At 36.1% G+C, this 23,766-nt stretch overlaps 1 protein-coding gene across 2 annotated transcripts; it reads right to left on the reverse strand.

Annotated features, from left to right (window-relative positions):
• Nucleotides 1-9: 9 nt before the first annotated feature.
• LOC133526262 (SET domain-containing protein SmydA-8-like) lies at nt 10-22,832 on the reverse strand. 2 transcript variants are annotated; one of them, XM_061862806.1, is made up of 6 exons: nt 22,656-22,832; nt 15,196-15,235; nt 13,006-13,190; nt 2,388-2,513; nt 1,759-1,881; nt 10-1,528 (listed from the first exon to the last, which is right to left on the reverse strand). In XM_061862806.1, exons 1-6 carry the CDS (start codon nt 22,679-22,681, stop codon nt 436-438), a joined length of 1,593 nt encoding a protein of 530 aa, XP_061718790.1. In that variant the 5' UTR covers nt 22,682-22,832; the 3' UTR covers nt 10-435. The 2 variants fall into 2 exon arrangements, with proteins under 2 accessions (XP_061718790.1, XP_061718791.1); XM_061862807.1 differs by having other exon boundaries at nt 22,708-22,800.
• Nucleotides 22,833-23,766: the final 934 nt, after the last annotated feature.

Raw genomic sequence — 23,766 nt, forward strand, 5'->3', positions numbered from 1 at the left:
AGTAGGCCAAGGAAATATTTTTCAATTATATGGACGTGGCTGACAGCAGTATCCTTTTCACAATCTTTTAATCAGGATCAACCAGTTCTAAATAGGTTCAGTTTTTCAACTATCTAAATTATTTCATAGTCAAAAAATACTGTCTAAAGTCAGCATATCTGTTCTCAGCTATCCCACTTGACGGCACTGAAAACTAAATAAGTTAATAGGATGCAACGAATTTATAAATGTAAAATGTATGACCCAATATAACGTATTTTTCTTGAAAAGCAAAGTAGTTTAAGGATAATTACAAACAAAATTCTTTATAAGTGTAGTTTATGATTAGAAAACGTAGATATAAGAAAATGTGAACAAAGAAACAACTGTGATATTTAAAGATAAGGTAACAAACAATTATAAAATATTACTTAAAGTAAAAAACAATAAACAAAATCAAATTTTGATCTTCTTTTTCTTATAATACTTATCAAAATCCTTTTTACTCTCAGTAATTACAGCAAACAACTTTTTACCGGCTATTTCTTCCATATCATCTTTCAATGAGTCCAATGCTGCGTTAATAGCAGTTTTAGCTTCTGAAATAAGTGGTTTTAAGTCGTCAAGAGGTTTTCCTTCACCGTTGGCTTTCTTGACAATCATAAGTAAGGCAGAATGTAGCTCATGTTGCAAGACAGCCATGTACAAACTCAGTCTAGCGTTACCTGGATCCAGTTTCTTAGTAATATCAATTAGATCCTTGCACATTTTGATTTTTCGATTCAAGATTTCATCTGAAGTGTAACCCGCTTGTCGACCATACAGCTGTAATAAGGAGTGCTTTATAGAATACAAGTGATAGTGATTCGGATGTAGAAACATTGATAATCTGCAAAGCAAATCTTCCAACATCTGTATTGTTCCTCCCATCATTTCAACAGCCTCTATTTCTTCAGCCATTTGTGATATTAACATAAGCACTTGTGATCCATTTACTTTTACTGGACATTTATTACAAGCCCAATCAGTTTCATCATCTAACGGGTCTTCGGGTAAATGTATTCCGTCGCAGATACTATCTCCATCTCCTAGACATTTCATAGCACTGATATAGGTTCCAAGTTCAGTTGGATCAGCACATCTTTCACATCGACAGGAAAAATATTTGGTATCCTTCAAATGCTGTCTCCTCGCTTGTGTTCCCCATAAAGCATGGCTATACATTGTTGTTATATGATTCCCTTTCAACACTGGAACCACAACTTTGACAGTGATTTTAAAGAAATCATTCCTATCTTTAGTCGCGTGACTAAAGGTATGTTTTGTGTTTGGTATGCAACTATGTTCCATGATACAAGTATTGGTGTATAGTGCAAGTAGCTCAGTACCCTCCAGAAGGCGAATTTCGAGTGCATTTGTGTCAATAATGCCACAGAATACGTGAAGGTGTTCTGCTGACATATCGGGAAGATATTTCTGCTTCGTCTCCTCGTCAAGCTTATTGATGAAGTTGTTCATAAGGTATTCTACGATGAACTCGTTGGCTTCACTGAAACAAAGAAAGATATTTGTGATTATTTAACGACTTAAAACAATGTTTGGTGCATGAAATCAATATTTCTATAAATATTCTAATATTCCCAATGTTTTTATCACATTAGCATGTTTTTAACTATTGTTAACATAATATTTCTCAGAGCAAAACTTTTGAACGTTAAGAAATAAGAGGAGAGGAGGAGGAGGTATTTAATATTGCTTTTAATTTCATAAACAACTCACTCGTAAGCTTCTGTTCCAGGGGAACGGCACTCCATATGCGACTGCATTTCTGACAGCTTCTTCCACAGTTCAGGTGCAGTCGACTGCAGTAGCGCGCATCGTAGAGGCAGCAGAGCGTCATGTCTGGAAAATATTTAACAATCATTTAAACTTGTATCTTAGATAAGTTTCAAAAATAACAGACTAAAATCTTGACAAGGTTAAAGACTACACTGAACAAGGACGTTGGCATTACAGCGACCCCAAGAAAACGAACTGCTGCCAGAAGAGGGATAAGTTAGGTTAGAACTGCGACCCCTAAGAAAATGAACTGTTGCCAGGAGTGGGTTAGGTTAGAACTGTGACCCCCAAGAAAACGAACTGTGGTCAGAAAAGCCACACATTATATGTAAAAATATGAATTTAAAAAACCCGAAATGAAAAGCCATGACATGAATTTTATTGAAATAAGTCAACTGTCAATTAAAAGACCTCGGTTCAAATTACCTAGTATCGAGTCCTCGACGCAATGACTTGTCGATGAAATGAAAATACTTGAAACGTTGTCTTTTAAACAATATTCGATTAAATGTCTGTCGGCAATTGAATGGTAAACCAAATAGGAACATATTCGCAATTATGCTGCTTACCTATAATAGTCAGGCATGTTGTCAAGTACACATTCGGGTCGCGCGCTCAGTATTACGCACTCGGCGCCATGGTGTCTCGTGTCTGTCAGTCCTGGGCAGTTTCCACTACAAACTGGCCAGCCACATCTGAAAAAGAACAAGTTATTTTTAAAAACTTGACCAAGAACACCGTCGTTATGACCGATTATGTGGCTTCCGCGAATAGGTACATCCATGCTTTCTTATTTATGGTTTTCACATCAGTGTCTATATTAGTAATCTACTCTAACATTTACTTGTTCTGCTGATTTCTTTTGGTATAGTTTTTTTTTTTTAATCCCCGACGCAGAAAGAGGGGTGTTATATGTTTGACGCTTGCTTTAGAAAAACGGATGGACCTATTTCGATGCGGATTTTTAACGTCAAAACTAGTTTCCTTGCTTGATAGAAATCGATCTAGCAGTTTGAAAAGTATCAGCTTTTTCCAAAATGATGTAAGGCATTTTCTGTATAAAATAGATAGCTTTGCATGGGATATAGTGTAGAGGTCTTTTTTAATTTTTAATTTTATAGTTATATTGAGGTGTGTAATAAACAGTATCTGTAGTAGCTTGTCCTGAATATCAAATACTTTATTTGATGATATTTGCTTCTTCTTCATCGTTTGCAATATATAATCATTATCCAGGAGATGAATGTGAACATTGTAATTAGCGCTGAGCTGACCTATCTTTAAATTTCATTAATTGATTGTGACTATAAAAACTAATGACACATAACTCTTCTTCATTACTTCCTCCAGCTTGAATTTTTTCCTGTGTCATATACACGATGTTTGTATTCGAAGCACAAGTTGTTTATCCCAATCAAATTTGTTTGAACTCTAAATGGCTAAACCCTTAAAGACCGCTACCGTACTTAAAAGGACCGCTGACTGCTATAATTATTTTAATCTTAAGCTTTGGCTTTGTCATATTTGAAAAGAAAATTGGTTTTCTTCTCGGAATTGGCTTTAAGAACGAGATAGTTATGATGTCAGTGTCAATTTTCATTGTACGATTACTTTGAAATCATTTCAAAAACAAAGCTTCCTAGAAACAAAGACGATTAAGAATTCAAAACAGCGAACCGTATTTATTTTTACGCAAAATGGAATTTGTTATGTAAAATTGCTAAATCCCATTATTTGAACTTCTCTTGCAAATCTAACTTGAAAGATTTGAAAAATAAAATCTTTTATGCATTACAATTCTTTATAAACAAAACATGAGCAAGGATTACTTGGAGTTTTGATAGTAAGCACGGCTAATAGGTAAAATAAGTGCTCTTCAAGTATATATAAGTAAGTAGGTGAGTGGTAGGTTAGCAGAGAATTTAGAAATTAAAAATTTAACTGTGGAATTTTGTGACGCCCTACTTATCTAAATTTGGGTAAAAAATTTCAACACTGACCAAAAGTGACGTGTCTGCCTTAGGCTGCGTTTCCACCAGAGATGTGCCAGGATGCAGAGCGAGGGATGTGTTTTTAAAAACCAATAATACACTGCACGCTGAGCGAGGAAAACAAATGAAGTGATTCTATTGGTTCTTCTCCAGTGGAAACGCATCCTTAATGTAGTCATACCTACGTAGAATTAATTGATCATTTAATGATGTGGCAATCAACTCAACGAGGGTGCGGAGTGTTAGGGTCGGCAACGCGCATGTAACTCCTCTTGAGTTGCCGTATGCTTTGTTTGCCACCGACGTAGTATAAAAAAAATCATTTCATGAAATGATCGACTCTAACCTAACCTAACACCTAACCATATCATGAAGTGATCAATTCTAAAATATTTCATGAAATTATCAAAATCTATGTTCTGGCTTCGACATAAAGTATACTATCTCATAGCAACTTTGACAACCTGACGGCCAGCATGGGGTAGCCATGTCACCGCTTGTAACTTTCTATTGTCGAGTGTGCCCCAATCGTACCTACTAAAGGTGGTTCGCTATCCATACAAAAAACAATTGCCTTTTATTAAGTCATTACACACTATTAATACATAAATATGTGCGCATCTTTTTTTTTTTTTTTTATACTACGTCGGTGGCAAACAAGCATACGGCCCGCCTGATGGTAAGCAGTCTCCGTAAGCCTATGTACGCCTGCAACTCCAGAGCATCTATCTATCTACTTTCGAACATTAGTTTGCGTTAAATTGATAGAAAAACTTTGTTTTATACAAAAATCATTCAAAAAACGTTATTTTGGTGTTACATTGATAAAAAATATAACGTTTTTTTAAGTGATTTCTGTATGAATAAAGTTTTTCTATCAATTTAGCGTAAACGAATATTCGAAAGTAGATAGATGCGCACATATTTATGTAGTAATAGTACACACCGATGTCATAAAACGCAATTGTTTTTTGTATGGAAAGCGAACCTTTAGTCATCATCCATCTTTATCATCATCATCATTCGCTTGCCCTTATCCCATTCATTTGGGGTCGGCGCAGCATGTCTTTTTCTTCCATATCTTTCTGTCACCCGCCATCTCATCGTTCACTCGCATTCGTTTCATGTCATCTCTCACAAAATCCATCCATCTTTATATATTTATATTATATTATAAATATACAAGCAAGTATCGCATATTGACAAAGTACTCGAGGGCACAGGTGAACTCTATCAGCAAATTTGGTCCTCAAAAGCAGTTAGTACTAAAAGCTCAAGAAATTAACTTAGAAAACATTATAAAAATTTATCGCTCGAAAAATATGTACATTAAATAAAATTGCAGTCGACCAGCACTTGACCTGGATGTTATTGCAACGGCTTCGTTAGAGAGAGCGAGTCGAATGCTCACAGGCAGTGGCCTTAGTGGTCTGGTATTAGGGTATTTTTTTATAAGTTAAGGTTACTTATTATCCGTCTTTCTATTCGACAAATTAAAAAATAAGGACTATAAAGCCTAATTTTCTTGCTGGACCCTTAAGGATGATTCACGATAAACCGGGCCGGGGCCGGGCCGGAGCTTCCGGCGCTTCGTTTTGCATGGAAAGCACCACGTGATCACCGATCAGCCGTCATAGAAAATGACGTGTTGGATGCTTTGGCCCGAGTCGGGGCCGGTCTTGCGTGAGTCATCCTTTATAGGCATATTCAAATCTTTACTTCTTAAACTCTATATTAGTAAAGTAAAATGAACATAAATCACTAACTTTCATTAAATGTTTACAAATAGTGGAAGTAGAAGTAGTGCAGAAAATAGTCGTTTTCCTGAATATCGAAATAAACAGTAACCCCCTTATTCATAAACGTGTACTAAAGTTACGATGCCGCTGATCATCGTTTGTCTCTTTCCATCATACCAATACGTCGGAAAGGGACAAATGATGATCAGCGGCATCGTAACTTTAGTACACGTTTATGAATAAGGGGGTAAGTATATATAACTGAGAAACACAGAACAGAGGCAATACCAGAGGCCGTCGCGCCTTCCTACCCAGAGAGGAAACTAGGCCTTATAAGTTCGGTTTCCTTACGATGTTCTCCTTCATCGAAAAGCGGTCAGATTTAGCGGATCAGACTACGCAGTTAACTAACCGATAATTTTGGCGCGTTGTTTCATACGCTACTTTTCCTGACTGACCAAGTTGGTACCTATAGTATAATCAAAGAGAATTGGTTATATATATCTTATACATATAAGAACGCGAATGATTCAAGAACTATATTGTCACCTAAATAAACGGGTTTATTCGAGGGCTGGTGCTGTGCCGTGTAAAAAAAAGACACCCACATAGGAACAAATTGGTTTTTATTGTTCTAAACCGGTTAATCTGACAAAAAAAATGGAAATGTTTTGGTTTAAACCGTTTGGTTTTACGAACGAAACCGAAATTAACAGGTTTTGCGCCAAGTAAATGATAACGTTTTGGAAATTTTACCGGTTTCCGAGCCGTGAGTATAATACTGGTACTCTACCGTGTCTCGCCTAGCAATGACAATTTCACTGCCTAGCTGTTGAGTGTTGGGCTGGATGCCCATTAACCTCCACTAGACTACTTTATGATAAAGTTTGTAGCAACTGTAGCGACATTTTTTTTAAGCTTGTGGCTTTTTAAATACGAATGGGTCTAGGAGAGTTATTCACAGAATTAGGGCACGTTCTTGTTTTATGTAAGGTTATTCACAATAGACTGGCACGTTAGACCGGTCGGGGCCGAAACGTCCGACACCTCGGTTTCTATAGTCAGCCACTTCCAAGCCTCACTGAACACGTGCTTTTTTTGCGGTGAAAACGAAGTGTCGATCGTCTCGGACCGCCCCGGATCGTGCGAACGTGAATCATTCTTAATACTTTTAACAAGATGTCCCTCCATACTCGGTGAAAATGTTATCCCGGACATTTAGTAAGCGTGCGTGCTAACATGTATATATTCCCATTCGACAGTTTAATGTAAGAATTAGAGACCCCGGCAAGCTCGGCTGAATTTCACCTTCCCATACAACGTAGTTCCGTCCTCATTTTAAAACTACGCGTTGGATTGTAATGAAACTAAGCACATATAATGACATGAGGTATATATAGTCCTATAATTAGTTTATATAGCTCCAGTTTATAAACCAAACGAAATAGAGCAAAAACAAGTTTTGTATGAAAAACTTAAATGAATTCGCTGTATTTTTTAACTATGGTAGCTGAAGCTATATAAACTAATTACACGACTAGATATTATTATACCTTATCCTATTGTAAGTATAAAGTTTCAGAACAATCTATCTGGTCCTTTTAAAATGAGAGCGTAACTACGTTTGTATCTACTCGTAACATGGTCAGCTCGCATAGATATTATCGGCGCGATTCGAAGAATGCTTAAGACACGTTTAAGAACTTGGAAAGATCTTTAAAAGTTCGATGATTAAACGGCATGTCAAAATTGACGTTTATTTTGATTCCGCTGTGATTCCAATAAGATTTATCTACGATATTTCTAATGTCAAAGTGTCATTGGTTGCCCGAATCGAGCTGCTTCTGTCAATTATACGACATACGATATTTAAATGAGAACTTATCTAAACCAGAACTTATTGTTATAGTATTTCATTCTTAGAATCGGGCCGTGTGTGTGACAATCTGCAGGAGCCTTTGCACTATTGAGACTTGCTCCGACACTTTCAGACGAAAATATGAAAAAAGTATATTACGGGTATTTTCACTCGATACTGATTTATGGTATGGGCCTCTGGGGGACAGCGGCTGATCGCGAGCGAGTGTTCAAGCTCCAAAAGCGAGCAATACGAATAATAGCGGGGAAACCTTACGACCATTCAGCACTTACCTTATTCATTAAACATAAAATCCTAACATTACCTAGTGTCTACATCTTGGAAGCGTGTAAGTGCGTTAGAAGTAATCTCAGCTCGTATAAGACCCGTGAGCAACAGTCTGGCAGAAGTACGCGCGGTGGAAGTCTGCTTTTGGTCCCGCCATGGTCCCGCCCCATACTACCGCTAAAGCCAAGAAATCCGACGGTGTGATAGGGGTCAAATTATTCAACGCGTTACTTGCCGACATCCGAGGAGCCCATAGTGACGTCACTTTTAGTAATAAAATAAATTAAATGTTATTAGAGATGGCCTGCTACACTATCGATGAATGTTTCGACAGAGTATCATCGATCCACACACACAATGTAAATATTTACATATTTCACACACACAGGTCTATGTTCACCTGTGAATTTTATCTATGACATTATTTTCGCTGTGAAATGTTATTCTTAATATTAAATTATTATTTATTGCATTTTCTCTAATATCATCATTTTACTTTGATTTTGGATTTATAATTATGATTGACATTTGTATTTAATTGATTATATAATTTACATTAAGTTAAATGTAATCGAATTTTATGTACGTGTCCTTAATCAATAAAAATCTAAATAAGAATTACCTTTACCAATAAAATTATAAATATGAATATGTATGGAGAACCGGGCTTGTTGGGGACCCTTAGGTACACCACGCGGTTGCTGTCACCCGTATCATGGAGCGCAAGCGAGAGACAAGGAAGGAAATTGAAATTTTTACATTGCATTTTTACACGTTTTAATCAAGAGCCACGAAATAAATCATATGGAAACTAGACTATATTTGCAACCAAAACCTTAAAATGTAAAAGGCCCCACCCATAACCAGTCCGCCTGCAGTCTGTCCTTTCGGGCGGCCTGCCGTCCCGAGCCAATAAGCGATTAATGCCTGCCGACAATGGCCTGCTGCTATCTCTGCTATTACACACTAAGTAGCAGTGGACTGTCCGGCCGATATCTGTCGACGCTGACCGGAATCATCAAGCGGCCACACACTCTCGGTTCATATTAGTCGTCAGGCCAAAACATGAAATGGAACTGTTAATGTGTGACCTTTTGGGATTAACTGACGGACTAATAATATCAGGAGAACTGGTAATCTGTGGGCTCCTATTTAAAGTTAACTCGATAGAAAACAATCACGAAAATATGTCTAATTTTGATTTATTTTTCAGTTGTATAGATGTACCTATAAATAGCATGTATTTTTAAAATCACTCACTATTATTAAGTCCAATAAACATGTATTGTTGTTAAAATGTAGGTCATTGTAGGTCCTCCAAGTGGGATGAAAAACGTGTGTTGTCCGATAAATATTGTACATAAAATTGTATGCTCGAGTCACGGTTCAGTTCAGTCATAATTCCTTATGGCGAAGTGTACATAACTAATTACACTTACATACGGTACTGTTTAAATGACAGATGATTGGTATATTTAAAGGCATCGTAATATCTAAATAATATGACTATATGTACATATAGTCATATTTTTTAGATATTACGATGTTTTGTGTACACAAAACATAAAATTAAGGACAGGCTTTTTAAACCCTTGTCAACCTCGATTAAATCTGAACGTTTATTGTTTTCTAAAACAATATAATGAAGTGTACGAAACCTCTGAATCATTTCGCTCGTCCGACCTTCGTAAATGCGTAGTATTATTTAATTTTTACATGTTTAATAGATTTAAAACTGCATAGATAGTGCAGTGTTATAATTAATAACCCAAATGTTTAGATTGGCGCTATAAAGAAATAATCTCAGTATTAGATGTTACTGCTTTTTATAATTTCTTTATTAATAGATAATAAATCCTTGAAATTTCAGTTTGTAAACAATACCATAATTGTTATAATGCTCTTATGTTTTTATTCTCATAATATTTCTTTTCTTTTGTTTGTTTTTTGTTTTTGCGCACACAAATAGCTCTGTTTTACTATGTAGAAACTACTTAATAAGCATGATGTTAAAATATTCTCATTAAGGAAACTGTAAGTCTAGTTTTAAGAAAAGTTCCAGTGCTATATATAACTATAAAATACTGTTTGTTTCTTAAATAAATAAATTAAATTAAAATTAACTTAAATAAGAGTTGATTGACACTAGCATTGACAATGTCTGCATAGTTTTGTGTTCAATTTAGTTATTCAGAAAACTTAGTTTGCATTGAAATGCGATATTAATATTTTCATGGAATCCTCTGGAATCCTCTCCAGAGGATTAGAAGGGGGATTAGAATTAAAATTATTTATAACATGTTTGCACAACTTATAAAATTATTTATAATATGTTTGCACAGCTTATAAAACCAATGAACTCTTTGATGTAGTGACATGTTAAAAGGTATAGCCGGGTAAGCATGGCCAAACTGCCCTAAGCGAAAAAAATATTTACTGAATTCGCAAAAATCAGGGCCAGCTCTGTACCCCTAGTGTAAATAAATTCGATTTTGAAACGTGACGTACGCGTTTGCGTTTAGTCTCATTTTGTATTGGATTTAGAAAGAGCGCGCCAAGCGGGACGTTTTGGAAACTCAAAATCCTATACAAAATGAGACTTAACGCAAACGCGTTCGTCACGTTATGATGTCGATAAAATTTACACTAGGGGTACTGATCATGTTAAAAAAAATGGTTGTCTGTAAAGTAGGTTTACGGAAGATAATTATGCGTGATAACATCATAAGAAAACATTGATGAAAACTTGCATACTTTTATTTATGAATTGAATTGAATTATTATCACTGAATTATCATTATTTTCTATAATACAAAGAAGGAGTTACCATGGAGATCTGTCCACAACGTGTCCGTAACGTTACTATGGAGATCAGTGCACAACGTGACACTTTTTCGTGCATGCTACCGGCGTTCATCAATTTATAAGACGTTATCACGTCAAAAAATAAAGTCCGTGTGCTGTGCTTCTGTGTGTTATATCTATTAAGATTTTAATTAGAATTTTTCAAAGCTTCCAAATTGTAGGAGGAGCTCCTTAGTATCTTTAGGACAGTTTTTGTGAGCATTTCAAAAGACCATAACGTCGCGCATTAAAAAAAAGATGTTTAAGTACTTACTACAAACATCTACTTACTGACTACGTATTACTGCCAGCCCCTAAAGTAATAATCAGTTTTTCTTATTTGTACAAACTTCGCAAACGAAGTTACGCCACGCCGCTATATTGGGTATCTTCAGGGAATACATGAATCTGGGTCATTTTGTACAGGAAATATGTACTTCACAAACCGCCCATTTAATCATTGGGTCAAAAACTTTCTTTCCTACTTTATATCCTTTGGCATCTTAATCCCTTCTACGTTAAATTTGTATGATGAAAGTCTTAGAAAATTCCAAATTCAAATTGTTTACCTTTGTAATGTCCACAGAAAAGACGCCTGTTTCCCCGAACGTTTTTAACCTCATTAGGTCAATTTATGTTCGTATAAATGTAGTGCCTACGCAAATTATTGGGATTAGTTGCTAAGTGAACCCAGAACCCAGGAGCCGTGGCAAAAAGCCGTAAAAATCGATGAAGACGATGATGAGGTTAGTTTATATTATACTATAGCGTCCGCTAATTGGTGCGGTTGCCCAGAGCGGGTGAGCGTTTTAACGAAAAGTAGTATGAGTAACGCTAACTGATGAAGCGTGCGACGGATTTTACCAACAACGGCAACCGCGTGCGTGCGCCCGCGCTAGCTAGCGGATGCCCTAAGCGTGGTATTTTTGATTATTGAATTGAGTTGGCAGAATAGACCGTCACCGCTCAGCAGCCGATCTGTGAATGTGTGCGTATTGTGCGTATGCACTAGGAAATCGGCGTGTTATTTAATCACAGTTTTGTCTTAGTGTGGCAACCATGGAATTGGGGCTCAAGACCAGCGGCTGTAGCATAGTCGTTTATCACTTGTCACTATAAGGTAGGGTCGCCTAAGATCGGACGCTTTTTCGTCGAGTTCGGACCATGATAAAAAACATTGCTTTTATCATTTCCTATAACTATTTTACAAATGGACTGCTACTGGAAATTATTAGCAATAAAACAAATAATCTGGTGACTTTTCGTTTAATTCGATACACGCTGTAGATTATACGAGACACGCCTTCAAAGTGACAGAATAGTTTTCTTGACTACTTTTCAAAAAAACCTGGCGAAGCCAAAGTTCGGACTACTGCTTAATTTCACCCTTGAAGCTGTAGCATTAGAGTGCACAAAAGGAAAATATCCGGTCTTAAATCGAAAACAACATACCACAAAATCGTCCTGTAATTTTGCTTGGTGTGGCAAACACAGGTAATTATTATTTTTTTGGCATTTTTAGTCCGATCTTCCCTCCCAAGCATAATATGAGCAAAATTGAGTTTCTCAAACTTTACTCAGTCAGCGTCGGGTAGCAATGTAGCATTCGGAAGATAGAGATTTAAGACCGGACGTAATAGTTGGTATGTGCTAAAATAGGGCTGAACTGAACTAAACTCATAGATAAATATAATTACACTATATACCTAATTCAGAACCCATGCAGATAAATGATGGAAGTAAAAATGGCTGCCTGACAGGTTTAGTGTTCCAGCGCTATTTGAAAATTTTGAGAACCACTGCATTTTTTTTAGTGCTTTAAGATCGGACTATTTTAGTCCGTACTTTGGCAATGGGAGAAAAGTCCGGATCTTTGTTTACAGACGTCCTAGGCGTAAACCAAGTATACAGTCCTGGAGAGCACTTGCTAATTCTACACAGAATTCTACTTAAAAAGCAATAAAATGATAAATACTCACCATAATTTTGCAACGAACTTTTGGATTGAAGACCGGATCGCCAAAATTTACTAAAAATGGCAATTTTTTTTGTCAGCTCCGCTACACGCGACCTGTCTTTAGCAACGCCGTTCGCGGTATGAAGGGAGGGGCAGAACAAAATGGTGGACAAAACTATGTTGCCAGCCGTGAAAAATGTCGCTTCTTTCGTGCAAAATTGTATGTATCCGGTCTTGTGGCACATCCGCTCTTAGGCCACCCTACCTTACCTGTCACTTTCGCACTTATATACTTGTTAGAACGTGACAGGCATAGTGACAACTATGATAAAAAAGCGATAAAGATTTAAATTTTTTAATTTTGCGAGCAGAAGAGACAATAAGACATTGGTCTGGGTCTTTTCTTTTGGTGCTTCAAATCTGGATTTGCAAAGCAAACTGGCTTCTAGCTTCTAGGCACACTTTTTTAAACCAAAAATGGTCGTAAACAAAAGAAAGAGAGACACTCACTTAGCACATCTCTCTCCAACATCAGTGGGTACGGGCTTGTAGCATCCCACACACGGCATGGTGGCCTCAGGTACAACCGTGGCCTTAGGGCCAAATACCAGGGGTCGTTCGGTGAGAACCAGGTCCCCTGGGGCCAGGTCTCGGGCCGCGATGAGGTAGCGCCCGAGCTCTTCCGAAGTGCGAGCCTGGAAGTTAAAAAAGAAAATTGAAAGAGTGCAACAATAGTAGATTGTTAACCAAGGGATGAAAGGCACTCATTTCCGTTCATTGTGCCTTTCACCCGAGTTTAACACCCTATTTTTCATTTCGAATACGAGAAAAGTAAAATACATGTGCATTAAAAAAAACACGGCTAAGAACTTCAGTAGTATTTCTTGAGGGTACTTTGAACTAACAATTTAGGTAAAAATATTGTTATTTATGGAATGGAGGGATAATTATCAGAATGGAAATTGTACAAAAAATTAATTTAAACCAAATTTTAATGAAAAAAAAATATTAAAACTATTTATTTTATTTTAATTTAAATTTTAATAAATTTTATCGTAAAAGAAGAAAAAAAACGTACTTAGACAGTACAGTGCTCCAGAGCAGAAACGTATAATTTTCTGCACACTTTTTAAAACAACAATGACCCACTTTCAGATCATGAGAAATGTAAAATAATTACACACCTCGCAATGCTCAAGATTCCACTTCGAACCACTCACTATGCTCACTGTGCTATTTTGGACTCTTTCGCTTGCTCTGGTATAAATATTAACACAAGAAGTTAACAACTTTACCCCCTTGTAAAACAAATAACTATTTAAAGTTCGTATGCCGCTTTAGAATTCTAGAACGATTTGGGAAAAATAATCCCTAAATATTTTTTCCTTTATTTTAGTATGCCGTAAAAAGACAGCTTAGACAGTTACACAAGATATCCAGTTGTGCGTAAAAAATATGGGCGTCAGGTAAAAAGGTTACAATAAGATCGTAAACCTGAACACTACCTGACCTGACCTTTTTAACCTGTACATTACTTATTCTGTGATAGTACTAAATAATCGTTTCGTCATAAAACTGTAACAGATTTGAACTAGCCCTCTTGTTTGAAAGGTCAAAAAGTCAAACAGAAGGCATCGTCCGTTAAAAAATGCCGCTGTAAAGTTAAGTAAAGTTGTGATGTAATGGAACAGACTTATCGGCTTACTAAGCTTACAGATACTTTTTAAAGTTGTTTAATTTAAAAAAAATTAAGTACTTTTAGACTAAATAGAAAAAAACCGGCCAACTGCGAGTCGGACTCGCGCACGAAGGTTTGAAGTACCATTATGTATAAAAACGGCAAAAAATCACGTTTGTTGTATGGGAGCCCCCTTAAAAATTTATTTTATTCTGTTTTTTAGTATTTATTTATAGCGGCAACAGAAATACATCATCTGTGAAAAATTCAAGTGTCTAACTATTACGGTTTAGGGGATACAGCCTGGTGTAAGATGGACAGACAGACGGACGGACGGATAGCGGAGGCTTAGTAATAGGGTTTTACTCTTTGGGTACGGAACGTTAAAAAGCAGAAACAAAAAGAATAGGTACAAAAAGTGCTTATTTCTGTGGCGTAATCTCATGATATTCATACGCTAGTACGTTAAATTTTCCAAATCATAATTAGTTATTTACCTATCTACTGGCATTTGTTTTGAATAGAAATAACATTGCTAGTCATAACAAACCAAAGAGAACGAATAATAATAGTTAAAATATTTTGTATCAAGTTTACAATTTCAAAACTATCTTTTACGATAGCTACCCATGTTTATATAATCAACATTTTTCAAAATAGTAATTCAAAATTACATACATGTTCGTAGCAAACGTTCTGCTCGTCTATTAACCGTAACATTACTATTTCACTACTGTTCATCGATACTTGTTATTTAATTGCATCCCGATCGAATTAGTATTTATAGGTTTTCAACTTATCATTTTATTTTTCAAACGCTTAGTGCCATCTAGTAGCGATTAGGCGAAAACTTAAAGAAGCCCGCCATCTATTGGTCAAACGCTAAACTACTACGCCTTGAAGCTCCTTCATACACATTTCGTTTATTCGTTGTTCCTAAGTTTCGTAAGTAGCTAATATCGCCATGTTTGTATAGATGGCGTGCAAAATAATTATGCTCATTTTAGTTTTTATTTTCTTACCTCAAAGACGTCGCTGGTGCCATTTTCTAACCCCATGTCGCTGAAAAATAAATATAGCACATGAGCTTTTTATACATGTGAAAATTATTTTAGCAGTATGTGTCCGTGGTCCGTGACTAGTATTGTAACCATAATTATTAAGTAAATATTAAATAAATAAATAAATATTATAGGACATTATTACACAAATTGACAAATTCCCACAGTAAGCTCAATAAGGCTTGTGTTGATGGTACTTAGACGATACGTATATATAATATATAAATATTTATAAATACTTAAATACATAGAAAACACCCATGACTCAGGAACAAATATCCATGCTCATCACACGGATATAAATGCCCTTACCAGGATTTGAACCCGGAACCATCGGCTTCGTAGGCAGGGTCACTACCCACTAGGCCAGACCGGTCGTCAATTATTATTATAATATATTTTATTCCATCATAGTCTGAAAACTACTACTGCCGCGAAGTGTGTCAACCGATTTGTTTTTACGACACGTAACATACGTAGAGTTTAACAGAGGAGGTTGTTTTACGAAATAAACGTAGTCTTATTACTCGTGTTAAAGTTTTCAAATATTTAGCTTGTTTTGTACTTATCCCTCTGCAACTGACGTTACGTCTGACAGACACCACAATACCTATGCGCTGTTGCTACGTCGCCATTTAGTGGCGTATCGTTCTGTCTCTCCCTGTACCTTCCTGCGTGGACGTACGCGTCCCACCAGCGCAGCGACGGCAGCTGCGGCGTGCGCATGGGTGGAGTTAGAGCTGTTTGGTGTCCATAGGACATAAGGTCAGTAATAAGTGATGGGTCTAGCAGACGTGTTGTCAGTAATATTGTTATAACTCCATACTGTCTCACATACGTCACGTCAGTAAAATAATTATATTCATAGTGTCTACCAGTCGTAACCTCAGTAAATTATTGTAAAAATATTTTCTAGGTGCATTTCAGTATATTGTTAGGTATCTAATTCTAGATGGCGAAGCTCAGACAGAAAAGCCTCTCGAGTTGTAAATATTAACAACGAGCAGCAAATTCTGGAATGGTAATTGAAGAGGACTTCAGTGATTGTGACGATGATGTAGCCGACCAGGACTTTCTCATTGAAGAGGTGGTTCATGAGGAAAGCGAAATGTCAGCAGGCGAAGAATAAAGTTTGGAAGGTGAGGTTATGGATTCCGCGCCAAGAGTGGTGAATGAGAACAGGGGGAGGAGGGGAGAGCGTAGGCAAGCCGAGACTAGAGATTCCGATGTCAGAGTTACAAAAAAAAGGATGCAGAGCGAAACTCAAACGTCAAATCGAGATTGTTATCGTAGCAAAAATGTATTTGTTTGGTTTAAACAGATTTTTCAAGGACGTCGAGAACACCTGCTTTCTTTACCAAGACACGATGATCAGGCTGACTTTACGCTGTGTTTTAGGTAGTGATTTACCTCCTCCACCACCACCAACTGAGCCTGAATCCTAAATATGTCGTGTTTGCCCAAGCCAAATTGAAGCAGCAAACGAGATTTGCCTGTTATTCTTGTGCAAAACCGATTGTTCTGCAGTGTGCGGCGCTAATTTGCGAAGACTGCAAGACCGAATTTCAAGGCTGAATTTAAAAAAAAGTGCTCTAAGGATTATTTTGATTATTTTTTTATTGTTTATTTTATGCCAGAAGAAGGTAAATTTAAGCTATAATTATTGATTTTATGTTTCACTTTTTTTATATAGCTTTTTAAAAAGGGGTGTGGCAAAAGTTCCTATATTATGATGTTTATAAACAATATTGAATATTTTACTGATTTATGAGTTTTATTCCATCAAATTAACCTTAGTCGGTTTTATACATTACTAAAAAGTATTACTAATACACTTACACCTATAGTAGTTCATTATTTTTAAATATAATAGCAACTAAAATGCACGTCTGACAGACTACTCCTCAGTGGAATAATTACAAGAATCCCACCTCAGTTGCAGAGGGTTATATGTATACGAGTAGAGAATGTCATTCTCGAAGACGCGGGCCTGGGCACGTATTGTGATGTTAATAAAGGTTAGATTTGATAAATCTACGCGTCATCGTGGATGTCACGAACTATACCTACCTAGCATCCGATTCTCCCTTACTGACTTTGGTTCTTTGGTAACTTCTATACTTATTTAATACAACTTTTAAAGCTGGCCATACACACTAGGGTACGCTTGCGCAGTCTTATCAACTGCACAGTTAAAACGGAGCGTATGTGGCATTCGATTATGCAGTTTCCTATATGTCCTGAGCAGTTGAACTGTACAGACAAAACTGCGCATGCATACCTTAGTGTGTATGACCAGAAGGCCTACCGCGAACCACGTTTGACGTGTTGCTTCCCCGTCACACTTAAGTACAAATTTACAAGTGCAACAGAGAGGCAATGCGTCGAACGTGGTTAGCGGTAGGCCCTCAGTTTTAGGTGTCAACGAGACTTGAAAGCTGCACCCAATATTGTAAACCAAGTCATGTGAACATTGTTAACCATGAAACCAAACGTGAAAAGGTTAAGGCAGCCGAGCCGTATTACTTTGGCACGTGTCGAATAGGGGCCAAGTTTACTGCTAATAAGCCATCCATTCAAATGTTGTCTCAATCAGCCAACAAACTGAACGTTAAAGTGATAAATCGCGAGTTGGCATCGTTCCTTTGCAAATATGTCAAGGTTTACTAGTGCGCTTTAAAATATCGTATCTTTATACTTTACTTATACCCACATACGAGGTTCGGTAAGTGACTGCAGTGAACACCGAACTGAACCAGTATACAGTATGTCTCCCACCATGGGGTTTTAGATCCAGGGCTCGATTCTATCCGCTAAATCGAGCTACTTTTACTATGTGACCAACCCCGAAGTCGCGAAAAAATTGTTGGCTTTTCCATACATCAATATCTGATTAGCCAAAATGTATGAAAAAGCCAAACATTTTTTCACCATTTCGAGGTTGGTCCTTAAAAGTAGCTCAGTGTAGTGAGTAGAATCGAGCCCTGCGTTTAAAGTCCCATGATAGGAGACACCCTGTAAAATAACATCGATATTATAGAATAAGAGGTTTCAATACAGTAATTGCTGATACGCTGTATCTCTTTGAGGACTATACAGCATATAAGAGCTTTAGTAAATTACTATTGCTGAACTCGATTTAGTGCATAGGCAAAATAGTTTATATAGTCGATGTACAAATTAATTGTCAGTTCAAAGAGCTGTATCCCTAGTGTAAATTTATTCGATAACGTGACGTGACGTACGCGTTTGCGTTAAGTCTCATTTTGTATGGGATTTTGATTTTCCAAAACGTCCCGCTTGGCACACTGTTTCTCAATCCCATACAAAATGGGACTACGCAAACGCGTACGTCACGTCACGCTATTGAATAAATTTACACTAGGGGTTCTGATAAGTAACTTTAATTAGAATATCAATTCGAAAATTGCCTCCGTAACTATAAATGCTGTGTAGTTAGGTCGTTTTATAATTAATAGGTTAAAAGTATATATGTATACTATACCAAAGTCATTGAATGAAAGCTTAGGTGACAATTGGAAAAAGACTTTATAATACCCACGTAAAGTTCATTTCAGAAGTAACCTTTTAATATAAATTATATTTTGGCGTGTGTTGAAAATGTAAATTTTATTTCTATAGAACCAGAGTTTACTTTCGAGCAATGCCTCAAATTCGAAAATACTTCTAAATAGCGTAACAGCATTTGGCATGCGCTTGCGCAGGATTCAATGCCGGTCATTCAAGGCGGACTGTCAAGACATTGGCAGACTTTGTGATAGTCTTGAGTGATACTAACATATGTGCCATTTTCAACCAAAGGTACTTAATAATGCCGGTTGTCAATAAGGTGCTATTTCTATAAAGCTTCAATTTGAAATCAACCTTATCGACGACCAACAATGCTTTTTAGTTCCTCATAAACAAGACACACCGTGGGCTCGAATAACCCGACATATTTTAACCACACATTCCTGAGTTCATAAGGAGCAAAAAAATTTTGGTATAATGTATGATTTTTGGTCAAATTCGGCAACAAAAAATGTGCGTGTGTGTGTTTTCTGCATACGACCCGTTATTTCTTTTTATATTTAAAGCTTTTTTTTTTATTAACAGAAATATTTTTGCGAGTTTTCTTTAAAACTTTAATGGTATGTCTATTGTCTAAACATAGTAGCAGCGTTGGAGTCAAAAAGGCGTTTCTCGCTGAGTTATTACGGAAATAAATTTTCACAAGAAACTTTGTATGACATTTTAGTCTCTAAATGAAGTCCACCTCCGTCCACAAGACACCTTTAAAATCTGTCGAATTACTCGAGCCCACAGTGTATATACAACTGTCAGGCTGAATGTTCGCATGTTTATACTGATTACCGCAAGTATTGCTAAAAATCTAGGCCAACGTGGCGTGGCGACTGACGTGGCTACGGAAAGTTTCCAAAGTTGCCAAATTTCCACTTGAAAGTTCAGTCCATTTCCAAAATAAAAGTTTTTTTCATTTCCAAAATTTCCATGAACTTTACTGTTTCTACAACTTGCAAATTTGTAAACGTGACGACTGAATAAAGAAGTACCTAATATTTGCTAATACACATACATATATTATTCCATGTTGTCAGTGGGAGCGAGTGCTAATATTGTAAACATACTCGTACATACATATACACTGTATGATCTAATGGCACAAATTGCAGCTCAAACGCGCAATCCCAAACAGCTGAAAACTGGGATAAGTATGCCCGTTTCACAAAATATCTACCCCAGAAATAGATGCGCTAAATCATTTTTAAACGGCTCCGTCGAGTAGTACGCGCGTACGGGAAATGAGGTGAGTAAAGTTGATATTATGGGAAAAGGCGTGTTCTGATTGTAGTAACAGGTTAGAGATTTGATCTGGTTTTGTTTTGGATATGATTTCTCAGTGTCAAAAGTGAGATTTCTTTAACTAGAAACGTCACTTTTAATCATGTTCATAACAAATTCAAATCATATATACATAACTTGTTTTACAATCAGAAATGCGCCTCAAGGCCATTGGTGGGTATACAGGTCGTAACATAGAGGGGGGATCAGTTTAAGGGCGTATTCGTTATCATGTCCTGATAAGGAAAAAATACAAGATTTTTTCTTCTTCTACCCTTTCCTATGCTCACTTCATTCATAGTTAAAAACCCATTTAAAATAAGTTCTACGCAAGCTTCGCCAAATCTTATACATAGGTTAACATATCAGTATACCCAAAGTTGTTTTAACTAATGTTGAAACATCTATGCTGGATTCACCTAATTTTAAATTTCCATACGATAATTTTACCTAAACATTGAATGAACTACATAAGTTTGTAATAGCTAAGCTCAAATAACCTAATGGACGAACGAAACACCTAATACACGATATACCTGGATGACATACCTAAAGCTATTATTATACTTACCTCTGCGCAGTTACTTTATAGGCCATACTGAACAACTTTTACTTATGGGACCAATGCCGTTTAATTAATGAATAAATATTCTACAAATTGACTGTGCAAGTTAGCACAATAAGGCTTGTGTTATGAGTACTTCGACAACGATATATATATGGTATATAAATATTTAAAATACATAGAAAACACCCATGACTCAGGGACAAATACCCGTGCCCATCAAACAAATAAAATGCCCTTACCAGGATTTGAATCCGGACCCATCAGCTTCATAGGCTCGCTACCCACTAGGCCAGACAGGTCGTCTAATAATATGATAGCCTAAATAATTTGTTTTTGTAACAGTATCAATCAAGATATAATCACCACTGTATCTCCAGAATGCAGCTTTTCATATTTTCCACGCCACTTGGATGTTTTTTACATGTTCATGCAACCATAACTGACTTTTTTATTCACTGTATAAGATTTTATAATAAACTTCAGAACCATATTACTGAATTATCAATTAATAAATTTAAGAATCATCATGTAAAGCGTAAACTTATTTCTAAAGCTTATTATACCACACAAGACTACATGAATGATAAAACAACGTAGGATCAATTGTTATTCGAAATTATTCATTATTTATTATATTTGAATAATGATAATGAAATGGATATACCAGTGTATGTACTCTGTTTTTTTTATTTTTTATTTTATTTGTTTAACATTTAGAATTTATTTTAGAATAAATAAAGTATATTTGAACTGAACTGAACTCACAAAAGCATTTAAATCATCATCTGATAAAACTTAAATCGGAATGCGATGACTAATTGTTTAAGTGTTTGGGTGGCTGCTGTTTCTCACCCACCAACGGAGCAACAGCTCACATCAACGAGGGCTCATTACACATCGACCTTGACCGACGAGCTATCACTCTGGATAGTCTGGATGCGCTGACTGAGGTGCTGCTATTTTAGGAGGACCACCAGCTTCGTAGGATTAGGGTTTAGGGCAAGCTAATTTGGTTTTTAATACTAATGGTATGAAATATCCAATGTGAAGTAAACCCTACATGGCACGACAATTAAAGTCCGTGACTGTGATGGGCAGCTTGTAAGTTTCCAAAGTGAAACTTACACTTAATATTCATGTAAATTTCTGTAAGTTTCAAATGGAAAATTTTGCTTTTATTTCTTTTCATTTTCTTGGTTTTTAGTGAACAGACAGATAGACAGGGCGGGGCGACTTTGCTATATAATATGTTTAGATAAAGAATTTGTTAAAGCTCTGCCTGCTTTAAAACTGTTCACAATTATTTTTATCGGTATTAACAGCATGCCAAATAAAATGAAACGTCAAGCGGAGTTTTATAATAAATAATGCTCAATAAAGACATTACGAATATTATGGTGTATTAGGATAATGAATAAGAGAGAGTAAAATGAAATTTCATGTATTAAAATTATTACATTAAAATGAAACATGTTTGATATACACATACGATACAACATGTAGCAGATATGTTTAAAAAAATGAAAAGAAAGGCTACGGATACGAATAAAAGGCGCAGCGTAACGCGGTCTTGAACTTCCGTCCACCGTCCGTACATAAGTAATTGACAGAAATATTTTCTGTCAATTATGTAATTTTCAACGTTAAGGAAATATGTGAAATGTTTCAGAAATTGCCCATCGCTATACCTACCTAGTAACTAAAGTTATCAGTTTCTGATTGTCTATAGAACTCAATTTTAATCGGTTTATTATAGGGGGAGAGATTCCCTTGCCTACTCTAAAAATATATCAGTTATTTAATTATTTAAAAAGAAAATGTTATCATATTCTTATGATGAAATTTTAACCATTAAAACAAATGACGATTATTTATTTTAGTAATAACCCTTCGCCAACACTTCGCTTTGCGACCACTTTCCACATTTCCACAAATACCACAACGATTAAATAAATTCCACATTTTATAATCACACACCAAGGAATATTACTTAAAAATAAACCTATCACGTTTCATTTCATTACATTAACCGTCAAACTTACTTTTAAAAAAACACTAAACTCAATTCAAATTTAGAACGTCCAGTTTTCCACGATCCGCTTTTTTCATGGAATCGAGCGGCGCGCGCGCCGAGCTCTTTCAGACTACAACTCATTTTCCAAGCCCGCCATGAAACATTTTTGTTATGTAATAGTGTGAACGGACTTTTGAATGAAGAATTTGATCATTGTTTATGGAATTTTATTTTGAAATTATTTAATAATTTACCTACATATTATGGTAAAAATATTTCAAGTCATACCACTTTGTTTGTCGCTGTTACCATGTAACAAAATGTAATGCTTTGCATTATTAACCAATCAAAATGATTATGTGTATTGGCATCATCACACGAGATCGCGTGCAAGGTTATCGCAAAACTAGAGTCTAGTTCACAAACACGCCTCTAAGACATAGACAATAAGGTCGTGTAAATATAATTTTTGGAACTTTGGCTTGTAAAGATATTTGTGAACTCTTTCGTACAGTCAGCATCAAAAGTAGCGGATCAAACAACGCTTCAAAAGTATCTACCATTCTATAACAGCTTAACAAAGAGTGGTGATTCTATATGTAAAACAATTTAGAATGTAAAAAATATACTAGGACGTGAATTTTAGAGATTTTCCTACATTTAGAAAATTTATCCGAAATATCAGATGAGTTGTTTCATCCGCTACTTTTGATGCTGACTGTACAATTGTTTCGGCAATTCGATCCCGAAGGCTGTAAAGTAAATAGAAACTGTAAACATCAAATAAATATTTAAGTGTAATTTTAATCAGTCTTTAGGAAGATACTTGCCAGCTTCATGGCATTTAAATCTTGTAAAAAGAAATAATATCGCATTTGTTTTGCAAGAGCAATTGGAACTCTGCGACAACGACATTTATATTTGCGAGAACAACTCATTGCAAATTTACGATAGTACCCAGTAACAAAATGTACGAGAATTTAGTTTTAGACGTGTACTCTAAACACGTGTCTGAGTAGGTATATTTAACCTACTTACTACTGATTAATTAACTTTTTAGGAACTACGGAGAATGTTTCTAGGCAAA

The sequence above is a fragment of the Cydia pomonella genome, chromosome 16 (assembly GCF_033807575.1).
Source record: "Cydia pomonella isolate Wapato2018A chromosome 16, ilCydPomo1, whole genome shotgun sequence".
Taxonomy (NCBI): domain Eukaryota; kingdom Metazoa; phylum Arthropoda; class Insecta; order Lepidoptera; family Tortricidae; genus Cydia; species Cydia pomonella.